Raw genomic sequence first — 22,918 nt, 5'->3', positions numbered from 1 at the left:
TCGGGCCTTTTGTAGTCTCTCGACTATATATATTATATGCCAACCATTGTTAATGTTATGATATAATATTTTTGGTCAATAAATGTTTCTTGAATTGAATTGAATCGATTCATCACTGCCACCAACATTCTGTCGCCTTTATTTTGCTCACGGTTCTTGAAAATATCATCTAGTATTAATTGTAGTTGTATCCATCATACAGTAAATGTTTTCGATAAAAGGTTTGATAAAAAAATGACTGTTAAAAACAACAGTTTTTTAATGAAAAATATCAATCAAAATGTTCTAGTCAATAACATAACAAACATACATTGGAATGAAATTGAAAAAAAGTATATGAAATTTATTTTTATATCAAAAAACTAGTAGCCTCCTGACAAAGGAAATGTTATACAGTACAACCTTCCATAATCATAAAGGGCTATTGTGTGCTGTACTTTAGGTATTTGTTTTTATTCATCATACATACTAAAAGAACATTAATTTATACAATATTATACTGTGTATACAGTCAACTCCTTCAAAAGGCCTACTGGACTCTCTGAAAACATGAAATTCTCCCAAAAACCCAAAACTTCTCTTCAGGTAGCTATCAAATTCATTTTAGTTATCATATAAAAACATTGGAATACTAGAATTTCTAGACAACCAGATACTGGGCCAGCCCAAGAGGTGGACTCAATGGAATCTAGATTGCCTTGGTTGACTGTAGGCCCATAATATATAAAAAGAGAGATGAATATGAATGATCAATTGATCAAAATTCATGTTTAATACCTAATTCACACTTACAAAAATCATACAAAATGTATCATAGTGTAACAAATTGTTACACAAACGTGTAAAAGCTTTTCTGTGTTATGTGGCCTGTAAAGATTACCTTGATTGGATCGTACTTAAAATTGGATATTTATTTTTGTTTTTGAAAGGACTCTTGCCAAGGAAATACGGTTTTAAAAACCGCATTATTTTGGTGAATGGAAACATCAGGCCCTTACAATCCTTTAGACAAACACAGTATACAGTTAAACATAGTTTAAAAATAGTATATGTAATAAATCAATATTAAAATAGGCTAAGCTATTGCCTCTACCCCGTTATGATATTCCTGTACCATTTACATATAAATATACAATCCTATTCTAAAAACTTATAAGGTTTTAAATCTATATTTTCATTAAAAAAATACTATACCATAGTACAATTTTATTCTTGCTTTCCTAACTCTGCAGAAACAAATTATTATAACATTGCAAATTTTCTTACTCAAAAAAAAATTGGTATTTCAAATTATTCAAGAGTACATTCACCACTTACTGATAAAATGGTATAAAAGAATGAAATAAACCAAGGTGATTTTATAAACTCTTTGGCGGAGAGAAAAATACAAATAGTTTGTAGATTTTTTTGCCTGGGTCTATATAGAGAAATACTTACAACATAGTGGGCTTATAAAATTCATATATATATATATCTTTTTTTGACTTTTTTTACATTTCATATTCTTGCATCTTGTAAAATGGATGCAATCGCACAAAAACATTTCTTGGCAAGGGTTCTTGCAAATTTGGTACCTGTAGTTTTGCTGAATGAAATGTAAATTGGATATGAATTATATTTTGGTTTTTATTTATTGCAACAATATGGCATACCTAAAAGAAGTAACGCTTAAAAATGTTTAAAAAATCAATAGAAGATTTTAAGAATTCAACCAGTATGCACATAATAATTACTTCAGTTATGTTCCTAAATTATACCAAAAATAGTGAGGCAAGTCATTATGATTCTATATTTCAATATTTATTTTAAGAAAGTATTCAAGAGACAGATTCAACATGATCAAATAAAGTTTGAATAATGGAATCATAATCACTTACCTCACGGTTGTTTTATATCATATATTAAAATTAATAGTGGACCCTCTGATAAACTATACTGCTATACCAATATACATAAATATATAATTTTTAAAATAAACTCTAAAGCACTGCGTAATATTGATATAAATAACGATTTAAAAATGGTGGAGATGACCTGAGAAAATCTGCAAACAAGTTAAAAAGACACAAATTGAAATCTTTTGCTAGATACAGTATGTAGACATCCTGAAGCACTGTACTGGTGCTTTCATGATATGAACATACAATGTTGAAACACTGATATGACAACATAACAAACAATGATATAGAAGCAGGTTTCTTAGTAAGTGTTCATGACTCGTGCATCACTGCTTTATGCAGGAATCTGTCCCCAATATAACCTTAACCAGTTTTTCAGAAATCCCTAAGTAAGAAAACAGAAAATAAAAAAATAATATCAGTACACAAGAGCAAAAGTGAAATTTACTAAGGACAGATCAAATCAAACTACCAAATTCATTTGTTTTTTGCAAGACAGCAATGTGGCTCAATAGTGCTTCAAAATCAACACATCTTCATGTCAGGCCTTGTCTTTTAAGGTGAGCAAGTGCGATCACTCACCTAACACCCCTAAACTGCCCCTGCAATTTACAACACGCTTAAATTTGGTAAACTTCTACACACCAAAATACAAACAGCACGCCTGAATGTATTGAGGAGTGCAATTTGTAGCACACCTATAATTTTCAAAAGACAAGGCCTGCAATGTCTCACTACCTTTCTGTGATTATCAAATTCAGAAGTAAAATCATCTTCATTCTTAGCATCCTCATTATTTATTAAAATGAACATGCACTTTTTTAATATCCTATTCAATAAAATTATGAAGCAATAAACAACAGAACAGTGAATATTGACAGAAAAATGTTTGCATTAATTACAGGATTTTTAGCAATATTTTAAAACAGAGAAATGAAATGCTTACTTCTCTCCATAGATCACAAAGGCAGTCGGTCCATTTATGATACACTGGCATTTTACGAGCAGCTTCAAGTCTATCAAATATGAATGTAAAAATATACAAACTAATATAAATATAAAAAGAATTCAACTGAATGTATTTTTTTTTGTGGTATATCACAAAAAACTCAGTGGTACTGGTATAAAAGTATATGAAATTCAGGCTACTTTGAAGGTTGTGGGTTAAAGCAAAGATGGAAATTGTCAGTATTCTCTACTGACAAGTACTGAGAGTTGGGCAAAGATCTAACTATCTATATGTCAAGAATGAATACTGATATTCGGTACTCTAAATGAAATTTAAATACAGAATTCATTATAAACATTGACAAGACAAGCAGTTGTGCATTATCATTTTTGTCAACAGACAATCACTCTCATCTAATGAGGGCGTTCCTACGGCAGCCTATCTTGCACACCTGGTGTGTAGCTGTTAACGTGAGACCTTGACACCATATGATTTGGTCAATTGAAAGTAGTACCCTTTTTACACTATCGACTGGGAGAGGAACACGAGTTGAACTCGGAGGCAATTTCCATTTACACTAGCCAAACAAACTGCGAGATGAACTCGAGTTGCGCCCATTTACACTACATCGATCACCCCGGTGCTGTCAATCAAATCACCATTGCGAGCGCACACGTGGAACTTAACTGTCTATGGTTTAAACGTTTAAACACTGGAACATATCAACAAATCTCATATCAAAACATAATAATCCGAATTTACATACAATATATTTAATTTTGAATGTAGTCCAGTGTTAAATTTTCTTTGTGGCTATTAAGATTATCATTTATTATTTTAAACATTAACAATTATTTTTCTTTTTAAAATGACTGCATTTCCGCCTTGTAGACTGTACATACATTAAATAGGCCTTAAATTGTTAGGTTGGCGTAAAAATAAGGTAGGTACGGTAGGTATTTAAAATAAAAAATGTATTTGTTAATTAGCATAACATTGTATCAATGAAGGAAAATTAATTATTGTATGGTACGTTTTGAGTTTCTAAAAAAGATATCATTTTCATCCATTGAGACGTCAGTATTATATATTTTTTTTCCTTTTTCAATAATTAGGCCTACAAAGATCGGCCAGGGTAGAGTTACACCAATATTACATTATTTTAAGCTTTCTGGTAAGGTAGAATGCTCACGAACAATTTCAATATTTTCAGCAGAAAAGAAAAATCACAAATGTTTTTGTGCCTTTAAAAGAAAATAATGAACAGCACAATATATCGTACAATTATTATTTGAGGCAAAAAAAAGGTATTTTGAGGAAAAAAACCTATTTTGTTTGCATAATATATTGTATTTCTGTGACAACATGTTACATTTTCACGTCAATGACCTTTAACAGCTCGGTGTTGAACCACAAAAACCGTTTACACTTCGTGTCTCCGGTGTAGATTCGACTACACCGGAGAAGGTACACCGGAAAACATTCAGCTTCGTTTCACCCCGGGGAGAGCACACCGGGGTGGTTGGATTTTCCCATTTACACCAGTCAATAAAAACCACAACACCGGCGTTGAACGGCCCGGTGTACTAACAACTGCAGGGTTACACCGCTGTTACGGTGATAGTGTAAAAGGGGTATAGGATTCCACTACAGTCCCTCTTAGTTCCAAATTCCCGAGAGAGAGCCATTTCCCCTCAACCGTATTCTTTTCAGAACAGCATTTTTGTAATACTCCAGGGAGTTGAAATTTTTCAAACAGTAATTTCATCATTTTATCATAAATGTATGAAAAAATGTTTCTAAAAACAAATATTCCTTATTAAATTTCCTGTAAAATGATGTATAATGTATATTTGTATGATTTATTTTTATTTATGAAATGTATGAATTAAAAAAAAATTCTAATTTTTAATTAAAATTTCCAAGAAATTGCTTTAAAAAATCGTATAAAAACGATAATAAAATGATATTTAGAAAACCCCAACAAACAAATATTTATAATACATACCTATAAATGTATATTTACTTGAACAAAAGTAATAATAGGAGAATTAGATACGAGTTATTTTATTCAAATAAACCGCCATCGTATAATCTTAGCCTAGGCCCAATCAAACCATCCTATCACCATCGTTAGTCTGAGCATGCCCACTATAAGCAAGTTACTCAGGCGCGTAAATTCTGACAACGTGCTGCATGGGCCTACAAACAATTCGTCTCGCGTTGCACATTTTTCAACAAAGGAGTCAGTATTTCCGGTTGTGTGACTAGATACGGAGAACGTGTAATCAACAAACAACATGATTTTGATTAATTAATTAGTTTTTAATTGATATTTCCAAAAGATTTTCCTATAGCGAAAATTTTTTCGTTGACATTTTTCGAAAGAAAATTTTACGCTTGATCGAATAAAAGCTATCCCAGAATCCTCAGACAAGCAGAAGTCAGAGCCATATATAGAGAGTTACGGCATTGCGTTCACGGATTTTAGAAAGTCACGTGGTGTGCACGCCGGCCATGTTTGTGTCCAACTATGCCTATGTAGCGTATGGAGTCGAGTCATTTGCTTCGAAAATGTATAACATTCACAAGGCTTTAAATATCGAATTTAATATCAAAACAATCAATTTGTTTAAAGGTTTTTGTTAAGATAATAACGAAATCATAAAGTTACTGCGAACATGATTTTAAACAACAAAATGTAAAAACAATGCATTACTATAGAGAATCGCTGTACAAACTAAACGCGCACGCGTAGAGCGTGCATGGAGCGCACAACCAGAGCCGTTCCGAAATTGCTATTTTTGTTGTTTTAAATCATGTTCGCAGTAACTTTATAAATTTTTTATTATTTTAACAAAAACCTTTAATCAAATTGATTGTTTTGATATTAAATTCGATAATTAAAGCCTTTTGAACGTTATACATTTTCAAAACAAAAGACTCAACTCCATACGCTACATAGGAATAGTTGGACACAAACATGGCTTCTAATCCATTCGAAGTCGTAACTCTCTCTATATATGGCTCTGGCAGAAGTTAGTGATTATCGCCCTCAAACACAGAAGGTACGTTTGGTGTGTATCGCCGACTAGGGGTTTTCAACGCATGTCCCATATGGTGTCTAACGCCGCCCGTGGCACTAAGAGGGTTAAGCTCGTCTACACTATCAAACTTTATGTGACAAAAAAATATGTGCCCATATGATGTCATATCACAACCATATTTGGGCCATCGACTAATGCAGAACTCTACGTACTGAAGATTGTGGCTGTTAATTGAATCCAGTGGACCTGGTTATCCTCTTGCAGAACAGAGAGTGAAAGCACCTCATTGTGGACGACCGTCATCAGCGTGGGACAGGTGCTCGACTGGAGCCCAAGACAGGTCATGGATTTGACCTGGAATCTCCTTTGAACTGCTTGCTTGCTTGCCCACAACCAGGAACATAAACAACTACTTACCCAGAATTACTGACACACATGATGAGACTTGTTTGATCAAATGGTAAAAGAAATTGGAGCACAACAAACCCAGAAACCTATAAAAAACAGACAAATTCATGCATACTACTGAAGATTTTGTTTTTATTATTTCTTTTTTTATTCTATTAGCATATTTGTCCGTCAATTATCAATTTTATCAAACTAACAAGCTTTTATCCAATTTTCTGAGTATCCTTTATGGGAATAAATAGCCTCAATAAACAATCAGGTAAATTTCAGGTCAGAATAGCCAATGTTGCGTAGAGCATATAACATGCACTTTTACACATTTTTAAATTTTTACAATTAATTTATAGCATGCTTCAGGTCATTTTAAGCATTTCAAAAATATATTTTTTTCTTTAATATATTTTATAAAGATTCCCGAGAAATTCATAAGTTTGTATGCATGTAATGCGCCATAATGACAAATTAAAATCTAGTCAAAACCCCAGCAATATGATGGGTCTTACCACTGACAGGTCTCTGATTGAAGTTCTTTGAGTCTGTGTAAAAATGAAAACAAAAGTAAAACATAACATTTCCCATACCCACTGGCTTTCAATTGAGAAATAAAGTCAACTCTCCCATCCTTGAGCTGGGCTGGTACAGCAGGGCTCCATTTAGTACTTAGCCCTGCGTACAGTATCTAGTGAAAAACATGCCGGGTTAGCGAATCTGCATCATCACGTTGCTTGCCGGGCTAGTAGAATTCAGCAAACAAATTTTATTGCAATTGCCGAAATAAAACAAAAAATTAACGTAAATACGTCTAGAATTAATATAGCTAGGCCTAGATTACCTTTTTTTTGAATAAAAATGACAAACTAAGGTAAATAGGTAAACATTTTTCAGAGTGTCCAGTATTAGGAGAATCGACTGTATTTAAATGATAAAATGTAGTTAATTAATTAATTATATTTAGTCAAAACATAGCTAAGCTGGTAGAATTGAAATTTAAAACCTTCCCTAAATATTTTACTACTAACCTGGTTATCAAGAACATTGCTCCAAAGATAATACATTCCTTTTAATATTAACACACAACACACTTCATGTATTAGTTCTGGAACCAGACCACTGAAATGAAATATTCACAGTGTCAAGCATGGAATAAATAAAGTAAACCTGGAATGTACAAGTTACAGATTATCCGAGTTGTTATTTGTGATTGGTCAAATAGCTTGTGTTGTTGCGTGTATGTCTTTGCTAGCTACTGATGGGAACCAAGCCTTCAGTTACTGTACATTCATACCTGTTCCGTTTCTCGGAAGGAAAGATTGTGATTTTCCACTATTTAGCAAACAATTCCATCATGAATGTATTGCAGCTTAAAGGGTCTTTCATACCTGTTCCGGCACGGTTCCGGTCCGGCGCTGGCAAATCCAATTTATTTTATATAAAAAACATTGGTATTCGATTCGCCGAACCGGAACCGTGCCTGAACAGGTATGAAAGGCCCTTAGGGCTGTTAATTATCACCAAATGCATACATAGTAAGGAAAGAATTTAAGACTTTTTCACCATTACGAAAATTTATAGTTAGGAAGAGTTTTACTCTATTAAATGTTAAGTGTTCTACTCATGATTTTCTAAAATCACGCTTTTAGTTACCGTATACCTTTACAATCATAACTCCTCCATGTAATAGGACTTATACACTTCAGGTCTTCATCATGCAGGAATAATATAACACAGGCTTGCATACATTTACAATTTTAGAAATAGACGTTGTGGGGATGACTACTACGTCACATCATAGTCTACGTCTACATGTCAGTATTGATGTTAGAAAGGCCCCTGGTTTAGGGAACCTAATAATAAGTAGCTCTCCAATGCTGGATTTCTCAGGTGTTTTTAGCCTTTTTAGACATACGTTAATGCCTGTTTTTTCCTCTTTGTCCTGCTCAGGGGCCCCTTGGTTTAGCAAGTGAGCGCTTTTAGTCTGGATAACCAAGCCAAGAGCTAATATTAAAATATTAGATATTTAAAGTACACTTACACAAAAAAACCAGTAATTCCAGATTCATTATACATATGTCTAAAAGGAGGAAACCATCCACTAAAAAAAGATAAATGAATGGATTGAATTATAAATAAACATACAAGTTGATGAGAGTCATAATTTGAATAACATTACTTATTCGCAAAAGTAGTGACGATCTTTACAAAATAGCGCAAAAATATAGTTAGCCATCGTCACTAATAAAATATCAAATCTCTTTACAAGCTAAGGTCATGTAAAATGGTGGAATGGAAAGAAGTGAAAAATATCAATATCAGTAGTACAAATATAATTGAATTATGTTATAAAAAGGAAGTTGTGAAATAAAACTATGCTAACAAATATCAACTCTAAAATGTGGAACATTAATTGGGCAACAACTGTTGGACATAATATGAATAGCAAGTGAAGACTTAACACATTTGTAAAAAAAAACAAATCATAAGTGAGAAATCTTGGATTTTCATTTTCAGAGATTGTTTGTTATAGACAAAATCACTGGGATTTCTTTTACAGTAAAACTATCACCAATACCTCCGTAAAATTACACTACAGAAACGTCACCTACTCCAGTAACAAGAATGTTATAGTTAATGGCCAGGAACTGATGAAGACATTGAATCACACATAAATGACACAAAGTACTGACACCATGACCATGCAGCCAAATTTGCGTGTTAAAATGGTCAGATTAAATAATTTGATTGATTGTAAACACTGCATACAAGGCTGTGGGAACTAACCTCCAAAATTCTGCTATGATACAGTTAGGCAGAGCCGTAGCCACCAGTAGGGTAAGGTTTCAACCTGACCACCTTTGAAAACTTACAATTATTCCCTTTTTTTTGACACTGCAGCACTGGGCTATGGCACTGGTACTGCAAGAGCAAAGCAATCTAACAGGACACTGAGCTCGCCTTAACAAGATAGCAACTCTTAACAGTCCTTTGATCTTATGTCTGGCTGCGACAAATACCAACAGTACTGCACATATTCTCCGCGACACGCGGTGTCTGTTAATTTAGGGGCTTGGAGTGTTGCAGCCAGACCAGACCTCTAGAGCACAGCATTCTGTTGTTAGGAGTAGGAGTTCTCAGTTCACAGACTGAACATGTGAATTTACAAGTAATATCATCTTTAAAGATCTCCTACACAATTCTAAAATAAACTAGAATTTAATTCGTCACTTTGACGAATTATAGGTGATCATTTTACTGAAATTATTTTTTTTTAAACATGCACGTACGTTAACATACGATCGGAAAATGTTGATGTATGCCATCCTATTATATACGCTTATAGAGCTGAGTTGTGCCTATATGCCATATGTACAGTATATACTGTATATCTATATACAGTGTAGCATAGGTGAAATTACGGGACACACATGTTCTAATTTTTTGGCATGATGACGTTATCAAACTAAACTTTAAGATGACAATTTCGAAAGATAATTAATTGAGCAAAAAAATATAAGATTTGGAAAAAAATTTGGCACGTAGAAGCGCTGTGCGCGCTCTTTGAAATGTGTATAACTTTGACGAAAAATATGAAAAAACTACTTTTTCACTTCAACTGGCCATATGTTAACGTCACAACATCCGATAGGCTTAATTTTTATATGAATTAATATCTACATTTCATCAGCTTTCATAATAAATTATAATCATCAAGGTAACCTTCAATTCTGAAGAGCTGTAAGATATTCAAATTTACTGCGAAGGTGAAATTACACAGCCTACGTTATTCAGGTTTTTACGCGTGATGACGTCAATAAAATGAAAATAGTGTCAACTCATGATAAAGATAATTAATTAAGCAAGCACATACTGAAATTTGTGCGAAATTCGAGGACACATAACCAAGATGCGCTCTGTTGAATGTGATAATCTACACAAAAAGATAACAAATCCTAATATTTAAATTCAAGTGGCCATTTGATGACGTCAAAACATTTTGTACGTCAAATGTGTACATGAATTCATATCTACAACTCAATGGCTTCCAGAATAAGTTAACAAAATCGGGGGTCATCTTGCATTCTGAAGAATTATTTTCATTTTAAAAAAGACCTATTTTTCACCATTTTCAGAACTTTTGTAAAATTAATGTGCGCATTTTGTCATTTTTAACGTGCTCGTATAGCGTTATTTTAAGTCGGAACTGACTCAAATTTGGTGAATGTACTAAGGATGATGAGTAGAATGAGATTTGTAAAAAAAATTCATATTTTTTACGCTTTTTAAGTATCGCGCGCGCAAAATTTTTTTTTGCGCAGTAATTTTTGGAAACACGCAAATGGCCTAATTCATGCTCTAAATTGATCAAAACCTAATTTTGCGCGTTTTAAATTTTTAGCGCGCGATTTCACATGCATGACCTTGAAACGCGCAACTTTTTATTTGCTAATATTTTTACCCTTGATCTGAAGTTTACGTGTAGTGAATTTCATTAATATGTGATAATGAATTTTGGAGATATGATTGATAATGTGATTTCGCAAAATGGCGTATAAATGTCGTCACGGATGAGTGATCACGCTGGAAAGCTTATTAGGATTAAGTTATATTATTTGAAAGATATTCTGAAATTTTTGTATTCATTGACATTAAACTTTTTGAGATAATTGTTACACAAAATAGTGTACAGAAACAATAAAAATAAAAAAAATAAAAAAAATAATAATAAAGATTTTATACAATAACAATAGGTGATCATTTTATTCTAAATGATCACCTAATAAATAATATACAGTATAAATATTCACTATATTCACATACCTGTAGAGTGTCTCCTTTCCTACAAATTGTGCCAAGCATCTAGTATTTACAACCAAAAATGGGTAGCCGATAATTGTTGAAACAGTACGAGATGCAATTTCCTTGCATGTCTGCAATTTAAGAATCATTCCACATGAAACACTAAAGAAAGCTTTAAATCTATGAAGTACTGTACAAATCACCACTTTAGCTAAGCAGTATATTTAAATTTGTTGGAAGAAACTATTGCTATTAAAATAATTTTGTATTATATACTGTAGCCTGTAACCTTTTCACATCTGCATAAATTGTTAAAATTATAAAACATAGTTTGATCTCCCATTATTATTCGTTTTCATACATGCATATGCGAACCATGAGAAATCTCTGGAGGAAGTATAGTTGGGCACTACTTGATTACTAACCAGGGCAATTACACATGCGCACTCGCAGTAACAACACGGGACATCTCGGAACAAAAAAAAACAACAGGCCTCTCATCAGAAAACTGTGATGTGCCAAAATATGGTAAATTGGTAGTTTATTTATTTATTTGTTGACCCATTCACCTTTGGATCGGTGGCACTCACAACATGCGGTGCAGCGGTCCAAAAACAAAACATAACAATTTGAAAAAGAAACAAAAAGAAGGAAAACATAATGAGAGAAAAAAATAAAAAAATAAAAGAAAATTAAACTATACAAGCAACAATACAACAAAAACAGTCATTGGGAATATTTCAACGAAGACTGTTTTTCCCATGACAAGCTTAAATATCTTTTACAGAATTTATCAAATGCATTGTAAGAATTGTCAGAGAGAAGAATAGACTCTCCTCCTAAGATAAAACTTAGTTTGCTTTCATCATTTGCATTTAAATATTGTGTCCATATGCCATAATTACAGAGTGTCAATTCATTTTCTAAATTTTCTCTTTCTTAATTCTTCTTTTCTGATTTCGTCAAGAGTATTACAGTTCAATAAAAAATGGTTAATATCTTCAGATTCACCATTATTACATAGAAGGCAAAAGCCTGTGCTTTCGTTTGACCATTTACTTGTTTTACAGTCTAGAGGTAGGGTGTTTGATCTAGCCTTAAACTTTAGGCTGGCACCATAGAAATTTGTTTTGTCTAGAAGATATTTTTCTAATTTTGGTTCGGGTTTTAATTTGGAGTAAATGTTTAAAGAAGTTTTGTTTAGTAAATAGTGATATGCTTAAATATGGTAGACTAGTGATATGACAATCATGTCCATATATGGGCACATCACATTGTTTTGTTACATAAAGCTTGATAGTGTAGTCAGAGCTTTACACATTCATTCATTTCATTTCATTTTTTATAACAGACTTCATGCAATCGGTTAGGAATAGCAGTTAGTTCTCGAACAACCCAGCAGTGAGACCTATCCCATACCTATACTCTAATTCTACTACACAAACCTCAGTTGAAAATGTCTTAAGATCAGATGCAGCATCCCTTCTAGGTGGGAGTAACACATTTAACATCTGTGGAGGATGAAAAGTAAAAACACAGAATAAATCATCAGAAAATGCTTTCATCTGGTTTTATAAAATGTGCATATAATTTATAATAAGACAAAGCAAATAACTATTGAGTAACATTATAAAAAAGAGTATTAAAAGAAAAGGTCTGGCTGATTGTATTTATTAAACTATACAAAAATGTAGTGATTTTTTAGAGCACACTTAAAATTATTTATTGACATGGCATTTCTCAGTTTGGAGGGTAGTATTGCCTACATGACCCATTCTGACAGAAAACCATACCTGCTTGTCATGATGTCAGGAGGATGTCAATAATGCTCACAACATAGGATTTCTTCTGATGGGGACATATGTAAAAAATGCAATTCTTGTTCAAACTGTTTAATATAAATCTACCAGCACATATTAACTTTCATTCAAGCATATTTACATGGTAATGGCATATTCCATGTATATTCCTAGTGTACAGCGAGAAAAGGGCTTTATAGTGCCATGCTATAACACCGTCTCAACAGTAGTGTTAGAATGTGTCATACATACTTTTTTAACAGCCATTTGTGTAAATCCTGCAATAATGTTTGTCCGACAAAGACCATAATGACCGCGATAAAGGCCAATAATACCATCTTCCTTTCTAATGTGATTAGCTATGCAATAAAAATAATATTAAATTATTATATAACATAAAAAAAGCACATGTACAGTACACTACAGATTACTTGTTTTGATTCATGGGTCTCTATTTTCTTTACAGTTAGAGGACATGGCAACAACTATACCTTAACTATTAACCAATCAGATGCCATGAACTGAAAATTGCGGTTATAATTTTGCTATGCCCTCATGCTATAGCAAAAATTATCCACCGTATATCCATCATCTTTTTTCACCTTCTAGGGAGTCACCATACATTAGTTTAAACTACCTAACTACTGAAAAAAAGTCTTCCTGGTTTTTATAGCAGAATTTTGCCAAATTTTGTATTTTGACCATTTTAAGGGAAATTCAAGTTTTTTCGTCTTGATTTCTATTACAAATATTTGATTTATGTACAAAAACTACAACTAACCAGATATTGTATTTAAAATTCATGCCTGTACCTGAGATTTAAACTAAAAATCCGTGACAGAATTACTGTAAAAATCTGACTTTGCCATTTGATGACCTATATTCCAAGTCTACAAATCATCTTTAGCCCTAGCCCATTCAATATTTGTATAATGGTTGCCCCTCTTTATTCTTACCATATGTAAATATATTCGAGTAATCAATTACAGTTTTTCCAAAGATATTGACCCTTTCTTTTCCTGGTATTGGCTCAATTCTCATCTAGTTAAAAAAAGAAATAGTTTAAACTACAATTTCTCTCCTTCAGAAGGAAGTATAGCCATAGGTCATGGGTGTATTATTCGAAAAGAGTATGAATGTTTTATGAATGCTGCAAACAATAAGACAAATTTAATCAGTCGGGTGCTTCAGTATTATTCAGACTTCAATAAAAAATAAGTTGTCAGTGTCAGTCATGGGGTGTGATTTCACACCCAGAATTTAACTGATAGTGATAATTAACTGATAAAAAATTAACTGATAAAGGTGAAAACAGGACTTAACCAATTCTGCTTGAGAAAAAAATTAACAGATAATTTAAATTATCTGTTATCTAAGGGCATGTTTTCGCAGCCAAAAATTAACCGATAAAATTCCTGTGGAAAAAGGGCATATAAAACTGATTCCGCTCCAGAAAAATTAACCGATAATTTAATCAGATAATGCACTTGTCAATTGTATGACCCACTATACGACCCCCCCGGGAGAGGTGCGTCATTTGTCCGATGTGCAAATGAATACCATGACAAGTGGTAAAGTGATGGACATTGACACACCATTGTTCATTGATGTGACATACCTTCTAGGTTTTTTGACGTACCCCTGCGTCAGTAATTATTTGTAAATGAAGCACCCTCGACGCACCTCTCCCGGGGTCGTATAGTGGGTCATACAATTGACAAGTGCATAATTATCGGATGAATGTGATAAATTTTAACCTTTGACCTGAAGGACAAATTGTTACGTACGTTGTGATGGACACTTGGTTTTCGGTATCATGCACTTTATAAATTATCTGATTATTACGAATCATTTTTTTTAAAAGTAAGATAGCAGGCCTAGCTAGCTTTGATAAAAAATGTGATAATGTTTAACCTATGACAATGGAATGAAGGACAAATTATTGCATTGTAAAATTGAGCAATTGGTGTTATGAACAGATGGCATTAGATTTTGTATAAAATTATTTGATTGGTACAAAAAACTTAAAGCCCCCTTCCCTACGTTTTTAAGATCTAATTTAAGATTACAAACTATATTTAATGTAAAAATAATGTCTGTGAAGTTGGTTACTAGTTCCTAGTTCCTAGTTCCTTATTCAAATTCAATTAAAGGGACAGTCACAAATATTTTTAAAAACAGATTTTAATACGTAATAACTGTCTAACTGATTTGTTATTGCATCAACATGTTAGCCTTAACCTCCTCTACTTCTTCCGGTCAAAGTTCAATAACATTTTATGCATTTACACCCTCTACGGCGAATAAGTAACTAGCTTTTACGAACGTTATAATACTTGACCTACTTCCTTTTTTCAAAATATTTTGGTATGGATCGATCACCCTTGACCTACTCTTCCATTTGCCACCCCAGTTCCGCGAACTTTTTTGCGTCTACGCCCTCTACGGCGAATAAGTAACTGGCTTTACGAACGTTATAACACTTGACCTACTTAATTTTTTCAAAATATTTTGGTATGGATCGATCACCCTTAACCTACTCTACCAATTGCTACCCCAGTTCCGCGAACTTTTTTGCGTCTACGCCCTCTACGGCGAATAAGTAACTGGCTTTACAAACGTTATAACACCTGACCTACTTAGTTTTTTCAAAATGTTTTGGTATGAATCGATCACCCTTGACCTACTTTACCATTTGCCACCCCAGTTCCGCGAACTTTTTGGCATCTACGCCCTCTACGACGAATAAGTAACTGGCTTTACGAACGTTATAACACTTGACCTACTTAATTTTTTCAAAATATTTTGGTATAGATCGATCACCCTTGACCTTTTCTATCATTTTCCACCCCAGTTCCGCGAACTTTTTTGCGTCTACGCCCTCAACGGCGAATAAGTAACTGGCTTTTACGAACGTTATAACACTTGACCTATATATTTTTTAAAAAATATTTTGGTATTAATCGATCACCCTTGACCTACTTTACCATTTGCCACCCCAGTTCCGCGAACTTTTTTGCATCTACGCCCTCTACGGCGAATCAGTAACTGGCTTTACGAACGTTATAACACTTGACCTACTTAATTTTTTCAAAATATTTTGGTATGAATCGATCACCCTTGACCTACTCTACCATTTGCCACCCCAGTTCCGCGAACTTTTTTGCGTCTACGCCTTCTACGGCGAATAAGTAACTGGCTTTTACGAACGTTATAACACTTGACCTACTTAATGTTTTCAAATTAATTTGGTATGAATAACATTATTTCACATAATTGTTTTCTTTGTACACTATAATGGGTAATGTATTAGGTAAAACAACTTAGTTAAAAAAATTACTTTCGATCAAAATTGTTGTATTCTCTTTACAACTTTTATACCTCATGGAAGAATATGTGCTTTTTAATTGGCAATATTAATGGTTAAAGGATTATTAATGAATATCTTAATTTTGATATTATAAAGTCTATTAGCCTAAACCGTTTTCAGGTATTTTTTAAAAACATTATTTCAACATTTATTTTTGTGCGCTATAGACGGGTACTGTAGAAAATATAGTTTAAAAAATATTGTTTGTATTGTGTTTAAAACGACTATTATCACTCAAGGACTAATGTGCGCTTGAATTGTTAATTAATAAAGGATTATTAATGAATATGTTTCAGGTAACAGTTGATATCATGAAATTTAAAAAATCCACATTAGTGCCTATTTCACCCAATTGTTTAGTTTGTGAGATATAGACGGGTACTACAAATATAGTTTTAAAAATATTACTGTATATTGTGTTTAAACGACTATTATCACTCAATGAATATTGTGCGCTTTTAAATATTAACAGTAACAGTATTAATGAATATGTTAATTTTGCTGTTATAAGGTAGTGTAAACTGTTTTTAAGTAACAGTTGCTGTAATGACATTTGAAAAAAAAAACATTAGTTCAGCTTTGTTTTTTTTTGTGCGCTTATAGATGGGTACTGTAAGATGATGTCATTGTAGGCCTATGTGGGTGATTTTTAATTCAGAGATTTGTTCAAACATTCTAGGTCTACAGTGGTAAAACATTTAGTAATTTATAGATTTTATAATAAAAGACATTTATGCCATAAACGATATGCGTAAGAACACCATTTAAACAACTTAATGTGATGCTTAACATTTAGATACAATTATCTTCCTACATCATATTACCTAGGAAACAAAATGCAATGGGAAAAAAAATTGCTTTTGACAGTTTTGAAAGAAATTATTGTATAATGTTATATAAGTTATGAAAGAGTAGTAATAGGCATATTTAAATTGTTAAATAAAAAATTATTTCAGCTACTTACAGTTCAACATTACATTCGTTACATTACAATTATTGTATTGTTTTTAAAACAGCTTTCATCACCCAGGGAATGTGCGCTTTTTAATTGTTAATTAATAAAGGATTATTAATGAATATGTTTCACATTAAAGGTTAAGGCATATTTCACAATATGTTAATTTTGTTGTTATAAAGTCTATAAGCCTAAACCGTTTTTCAAACACTATTTCACCCAATTGTTTAGTTTGTGAGGTATAGACGGGTACTACAAATATAGTTTTAAAAATATTACTGTATATTGTGTTTAAACGACTATTATCACTCAATGAATATTGTGCGCTTTTTAATATTAACGGTAACAGTATTAATGAATAATATGTTAATTTTGCTGTTATAAGGTAGTGTAAACTGTTTTTAAGTAACAGTTGCTGTAATGACATTTAACAAAACCGTCAGTTCAGATTTGGTTTGTGCGCTTTTATAAAATGGGTACTGTAAGCAAGTTTAAAAAGATATTACATTGGGATCGATTGCAACTGTTTATTGAAGTGGGGTGGTATTGAATGACTATGCAGTGTGTCGTCACATGTTGACGTAAGAAGTTATTTATTAGTTCTTAGTTTATATACTACGATAGAGCCTACTTTAAATGCTGTTTTAATTTCAGGTAGTCATGTTCTACTTGTGTTGAAAAGTGTTAATGAATAAAACGGAATAAATAACTTGTGGTTATCGTTTTTAACCAAACTGTTGTATTTGTGTTTGCTTCAGAAATTATCTTCTAGAATCGTAACAAGTCAAAACAAAACTAAAATGAATTCGCCGTAAAAGGACATAGGTAAAAGTTCGCGGAACTAGTTTGGCAAATGGTAAAGTAGTCAAGGGTCATCTACCCATAACAAATTAATTATTCGCCGTAGAGGGCGTAGACGCAAAAAAAGTTCGCGGAACTGGGTGGCAAGTGGTAGAGTAGGTCAAGGGTGATCGATTCATACCAAACTATTTAAAAAAAATTAAGTAAGTCAAGTGTTATAACGTTCGTAAAGCCAGTTACTTATTCGCCGTAGAGGGCGAAGATGCAAAAAAGTTCGCGGAACTGGGGTGGCAAATGGTAAAGTAGGTCAAGGTTGATCGATCCATACCAAAACATTTTGAAAAAATTAAGTAGGTCAAGTGTTATAACGTTCGTAAAGCCAGTTACTTATTCGCCGTAGAGGGCGAAGATGCAAAAAAGTTCGCGGAACTGGGGTGGCAAATGGTAAAGTAGGTCAAGGTTGATCGATCCATACCAAAACATTTTGAAAAAATTAAGTAGGTCAAGTGTTATAACGTTCGTAAAGCCAGTTACTTATTCGCCGTAGAGGGCGTAGACGCAAAAAAGTTCGCGGAACTGGAGTGGCAAATGGTAGAGTAGGTCAAGGGTGATCGATTCATACCAAAATATTTTGAAAAAATTAAGCAGGTCAAGTGTTATAACGTTCGTAAAGCCAGTTACTTATTCGCCGTAGAGGGCGAAGATGCAAAAAAGTTCGCGGAACTGGGGTGGCAAATGGTAAAGTAGGTCAAGGTTGATCGATCCATACCAAAACATTTTGAAAAAATTAAGTAGGTCAAGTGTTATAACGTTCGTAAAGCCAGTTACTTATTCGCCGTAGAGGGCGTAGACGCAAAAAAGTTCGCGGAACTGGAGTGGCAAAAGGTAGAGTAGGTCAAGGGTGATCGATTCATACCAAAATATTTTGAAAAAATTAAGCAGGTCAAGTGTTATAACGTTCGTAAAGCCAGTTACTTATTCGCCGTAGAGGGCGAAGATGCAAAAAAGTTCGCGGAACTGGGGTGGCAAATGGTAAAGTAGGTCAAGGGTGATCGATCCATACCAAAATATTTTGAAAACATTAAGTAGGTCAAGTGTTATAACGTTCGTAAAGCCAGTTACTTATTCGCCGTAGAGGGCGTAGACGCAAAAAAGTTCGCGGAACTGGAGTGGCAAATGGTAGAGTAGGTCAAGGGTGATCGATTCATACCAAAATATTTTGAAAAAATTAAGCAGGTCAAGTGTTATAACGTTCGTAAAAGCTAGTTACTTATTCGCCGTAGAGGGCGTAAATGCATAAAATGTTATTAAACTTTGACCGGAAGAAGTAGAGGAGGTCAAGGCTAACATGTTGGTGCAATATCAACTCAATTAGACAGTTATTACGTATTAAAATCTGTTTTTTTTTAAATATTTGTGAATGTCCCTTTAATTGAATTTGAATAAGGAACTAGGAACTAGGAACTAGTAACCAACTTCACAGACATGTAAAAATAATACTATATGTTCCTATTGCGATAACTTTTTTCATCTTTAAACGGTTAAAAATGTGAAAAATAAGTCGATTCTAATAATTATAGCGGCCCACTATAAATTGATATTTTTGTTTTTCACCTGTAATTCGCCTACTTTTCGATCAATCGTGAGGCCAAAACAAATGGAAGACTCCTAACTTTTCAGCGAAAATACCGGGTTTTCCCCAATTTGTATCAACAGAGTCTGGCAAAAATAGAAGGACAATTAATGCAGCAACTATACAACGTCAGGCTAGGTATATAGCTAGCGTACGATGTTCGTACGTTACCGATGTTTACCAGCTAGGCCTACAAAACTAAGCCTAGCTAGGCTAGGCCTAAGACCGTCCACGAGAGGTCGATCGAGGTAGCCTAGTGCATTGTTTCTCACTTTTTATCATAATTTACCATAAAACGTACATTTAAGACAAGGAATGACATGGTTTAATGTTTTTAAAGTGATATATATGTATTATTTTCCAAAAAACGTCCAAAATTGCAGGAAGGGGTCTTTAACTGATAATTTCTGTTATGAATGATGACTGTCACTAGGCCTAGGCCTAGGCCTAGGCTAGGCCTATAATATAAGTATAAAATAATGTCAGAAACATTATATTAATAATTCAACAGGTTGCGATCAATTTATCTTTTGATCTGGACAAATATTATTCCCATAATCATTTAATTCACCCGAAATTAAAGGTGATATGCTTAATTTGGCCTAAAAATGTGGAAAAAACGTGTGGCGAAACGTCCCTGGATCCGAAATTGTTTTGCAACTTCTGTTGGGTAACGGGACGATTCGGCCCTGAGACGATTCGGCCCGGGACGATTCGGCCCTGGGACGATTCGGCCCGGGACTATTCGGCCCGGGACGATTCGGCCCTGAGACGATTCGGCACACTTACATTTATCGGCTTTGATATGCTTTTATAATCATAAAATAGGCTTTTTTCCCCAAACTTTATTTTCAGAGTGACTATGGGGTAGCACTACTAGGGATAAAGATGTAATAAAGCAAACATTTTGAAAACATTGTCAAAAATAATCATTTTTTAGTCACGCGAACGATGTAAACAAGTTACGCCCTCTGTTGGCCGCTTGGCGAATGCACGAAATAAACAAGGTTTTCGAAGTAATAAATTGAATATAAAATTAGGTTTTTTTAGTAATTTATTATATATATTATATCAACTTTGTCAATATCAATAAAATACGGATTGTTAAACACCTTTAAAAACTTGATAAATAAAAAAAAAATGAATATGAATTTGGTCTAAAGTGAGACGTTTCGGCCCACAAAGTGGGATGTTTCGGCCCAAAAGTGGGCCGAATCGTCCCACCAAAAGTGGGCCGAATAGTCCCGGGCCGAATCGTCTCAGGGCCGAATCGTCCCTGAACCCTTCTGTTGCTACCTGCCAACAGGAAAGAGTCAGTACCTTTCTAATTGTCACCAAATAACGTCCTGGATACCGTAAAAGGTGATTTACAACAGGCTGCTTTAAATTATGGTAAACTTCCCTCCACGGATCAAGGTATGATTCTGACATCTTATCTTTCCGTGCCTATAGGCCTAATGTCAAGGCCTATACAGTTATAGGTACGTAGGCCTAGAAAAAAATATGAGCGCCAACTCAGATCTCTTTTAGGCCTAATTATTTTTAGATTTACATTTTTTGATGTGTTTGCTGCCCTCAAAAGTATTTAAAAGTTTGTTTTATTAAGGAGGAGTACGACGTGCACGTGCGCGTGTGTGGTGGCCGGCTAGATAGCTAATGCTAACTTTTTTCACTCATCTTTTAAGTCTATTTTAGGCCTATAAGTGGTAATTTGCCTAGGGGGATTTTTTTTTTTTTAATGTTTAAAGGACACCAGATCTTCTCAATAAGCTAGATCATCATATTAAACATAGCCTGTCAATTATTCTTACGACTCGTTTTTAAATATATTAATTTATTAGAACTCTCAGGTGGGCTTCTTTTCAAGATCACGTACAACTAAAGTAAATTTGTTATTCTTTTTAGAAATAAATGCTGGGAATTTGTTTGAATTCCTAAACTACAACAATATAACTTAACATGTTTTTCCCAACCATGAAATTATACCAATAAAAAAGCAACTGGCATTAAATCACTCAACTAAAAACTGTAAACTAACGTGTGTATCGTTTATTTCTGTTTCATACATTTGTTCTACTTTACCATAGTACTATGTTTCAAATTAAAAAAGCCCATAATACCTTGAAAAGGCCCGGATTGGCTTCTTCTGGATTACCACTTTTACTAACCGAGCTGGGGCTTCTTTTCTAGATGGGTTTCTTATCAAAGTTTTATGGTGAACAAAATAATTTTAAAAATGTTGCTGAATAATCCATTTAATATCATAATTGAAAAAAAAATTATTTGCCTAATAAAACGGTAAATGTATATTAAGATAAAAACATTCAACCGGAAGCTCATTGCCTATGAATGGGTTACTAGTGAATTATAACATTATTTAAAAAAACAAAATGGCCTATAAAAAGTATGATTTTATTCTTATTATCATTATTTTTCATATTTATTGTAGGTTGTCTCAGCTAAAGTTATATTTCCTATTGGAAATAATTAACATTATCTAGTACAAATTGTCCTAGAAATTGAAAATAAATTCATAAAAATATATAATTATTTAATAGTATATACTGTATTTCTGTTTTTTTATTGGTTATCAACACATAAAATTCATTCTTTCTGTTCATTAAACACAACTTTTCATCCTTGTCTTAATGCTAATAACATTAATTAATGCTGCCAACAACATTAATGTTAATAACATTGTTCCTGTAGAAACATACCCATACACTTATATAAAACATTTAAACAAATTTCACATTTTATCATAAAAATACCATTTATAGCATTTAACAAAGCTGAACATTAAATCTCAGACCTCTCAGGTCTTTCTATAGTCTTTCTATTTTGTAGTCACCTTCTGTTAAATATGTATTGTCTCCCAAAAACATGAAAAATAATTAATAAAATCAGATTTTGAATAGGCCATTTTGTAGTTTTAATAAAGTTACTTCTGCAGAAAAAAAAAAAATTTTCACCTATAAAAAGTCAAAACAAACGGTTAAATTTAACCAAAAACCTGGCAGCCAATTTCACAATTTTTTTTTCTTTAAATTACAGTTTTTCAGGTACATTTTTTTTTTTTTCGATAACATTTTTGGTGAAAGTGAATAACTATTAGGAAACATCAAAATCACATAATAGTTTGACCAAAAATTTAAAAATTGGATAAAAAAAAACTGTAAATAGGAAAGTCAAATTGGCTGCCATCCAATGGGTTTTTGGTTGAATTTAACTGTTTATTTTGTCTTTTTTTTATAAGGGAAAACA

The 22,918-nt window shown here is 33.1% G+C and overlaps 2 protein-coding genes across 2 annotated transcripts in view; both read right to left on the bottom strand.

The window, feature by feature from the left end:
• Window positions 1-322: 322 nt before the first annotated feature.
• LOC144845070 (mitochondrial carrier homolog 2-like) lies at window positions 323-21,113 on the bottom strand. Its single transcript, XM_078702210.1, has 11 exons — window positions 20,975-21,113; window positions 13,852-13,936; window positions 13,148-13,254; window positions 12,542-12,607; window positions 11,118-11,227; window positions 8,335-8,394; window positions 7,322-7,412; window positions 6,806-6,838; window positions 6,312-6,388; window positions 2,845-2,914; window positions 323-2,283 (listed from the first exon to the last, which is right to left on the bottom strand). Exons 1-11 carry the CDS (start codon window positions 21,083-21,085, stop codon window positions 2,233-2,235), a joined length of 861 nt encoding a protein of 286 aa, XP_078558336.1. The 5' UTR covers window positions 21,086-21,113; the 3' UTR covers window positions 323-2,232.
• LOC144845213 (small nuclear ribonucleoprotein E-like) overlaps window positions 2,146-22,918 on the bottom strand; it is a 95,371-nt gene continuing 74,598 nt past the window's right edge. The window contains exon 6 of the mRNA XM_078702404.1: window positions 2,146-2,156. The gene's annotated coding sequence lies outside the window, so the exon portion shown is untranslated. The remainder of the gene's footprint in view (window positions 2,157-22,918) is intronic.

Source organism: Antedon bifida, chromosome 1 (genome assembly GCF_963402885.1).
Source record: "Antedon bifida chromosome 1, ecAntBifi1.1, whole genome shotgun sequence".
NCBI classification, from domain to species: Eukaryota; Metazoa; Echinodermata; class Crinoidea; order Comatulida; family Antedonidae; genus Antedon; species Antedon bifida.
Note: the sequence above shows the minus strand (reverse complement) of the source record. Positions and strands in the feature narration are given on the sequence as shown.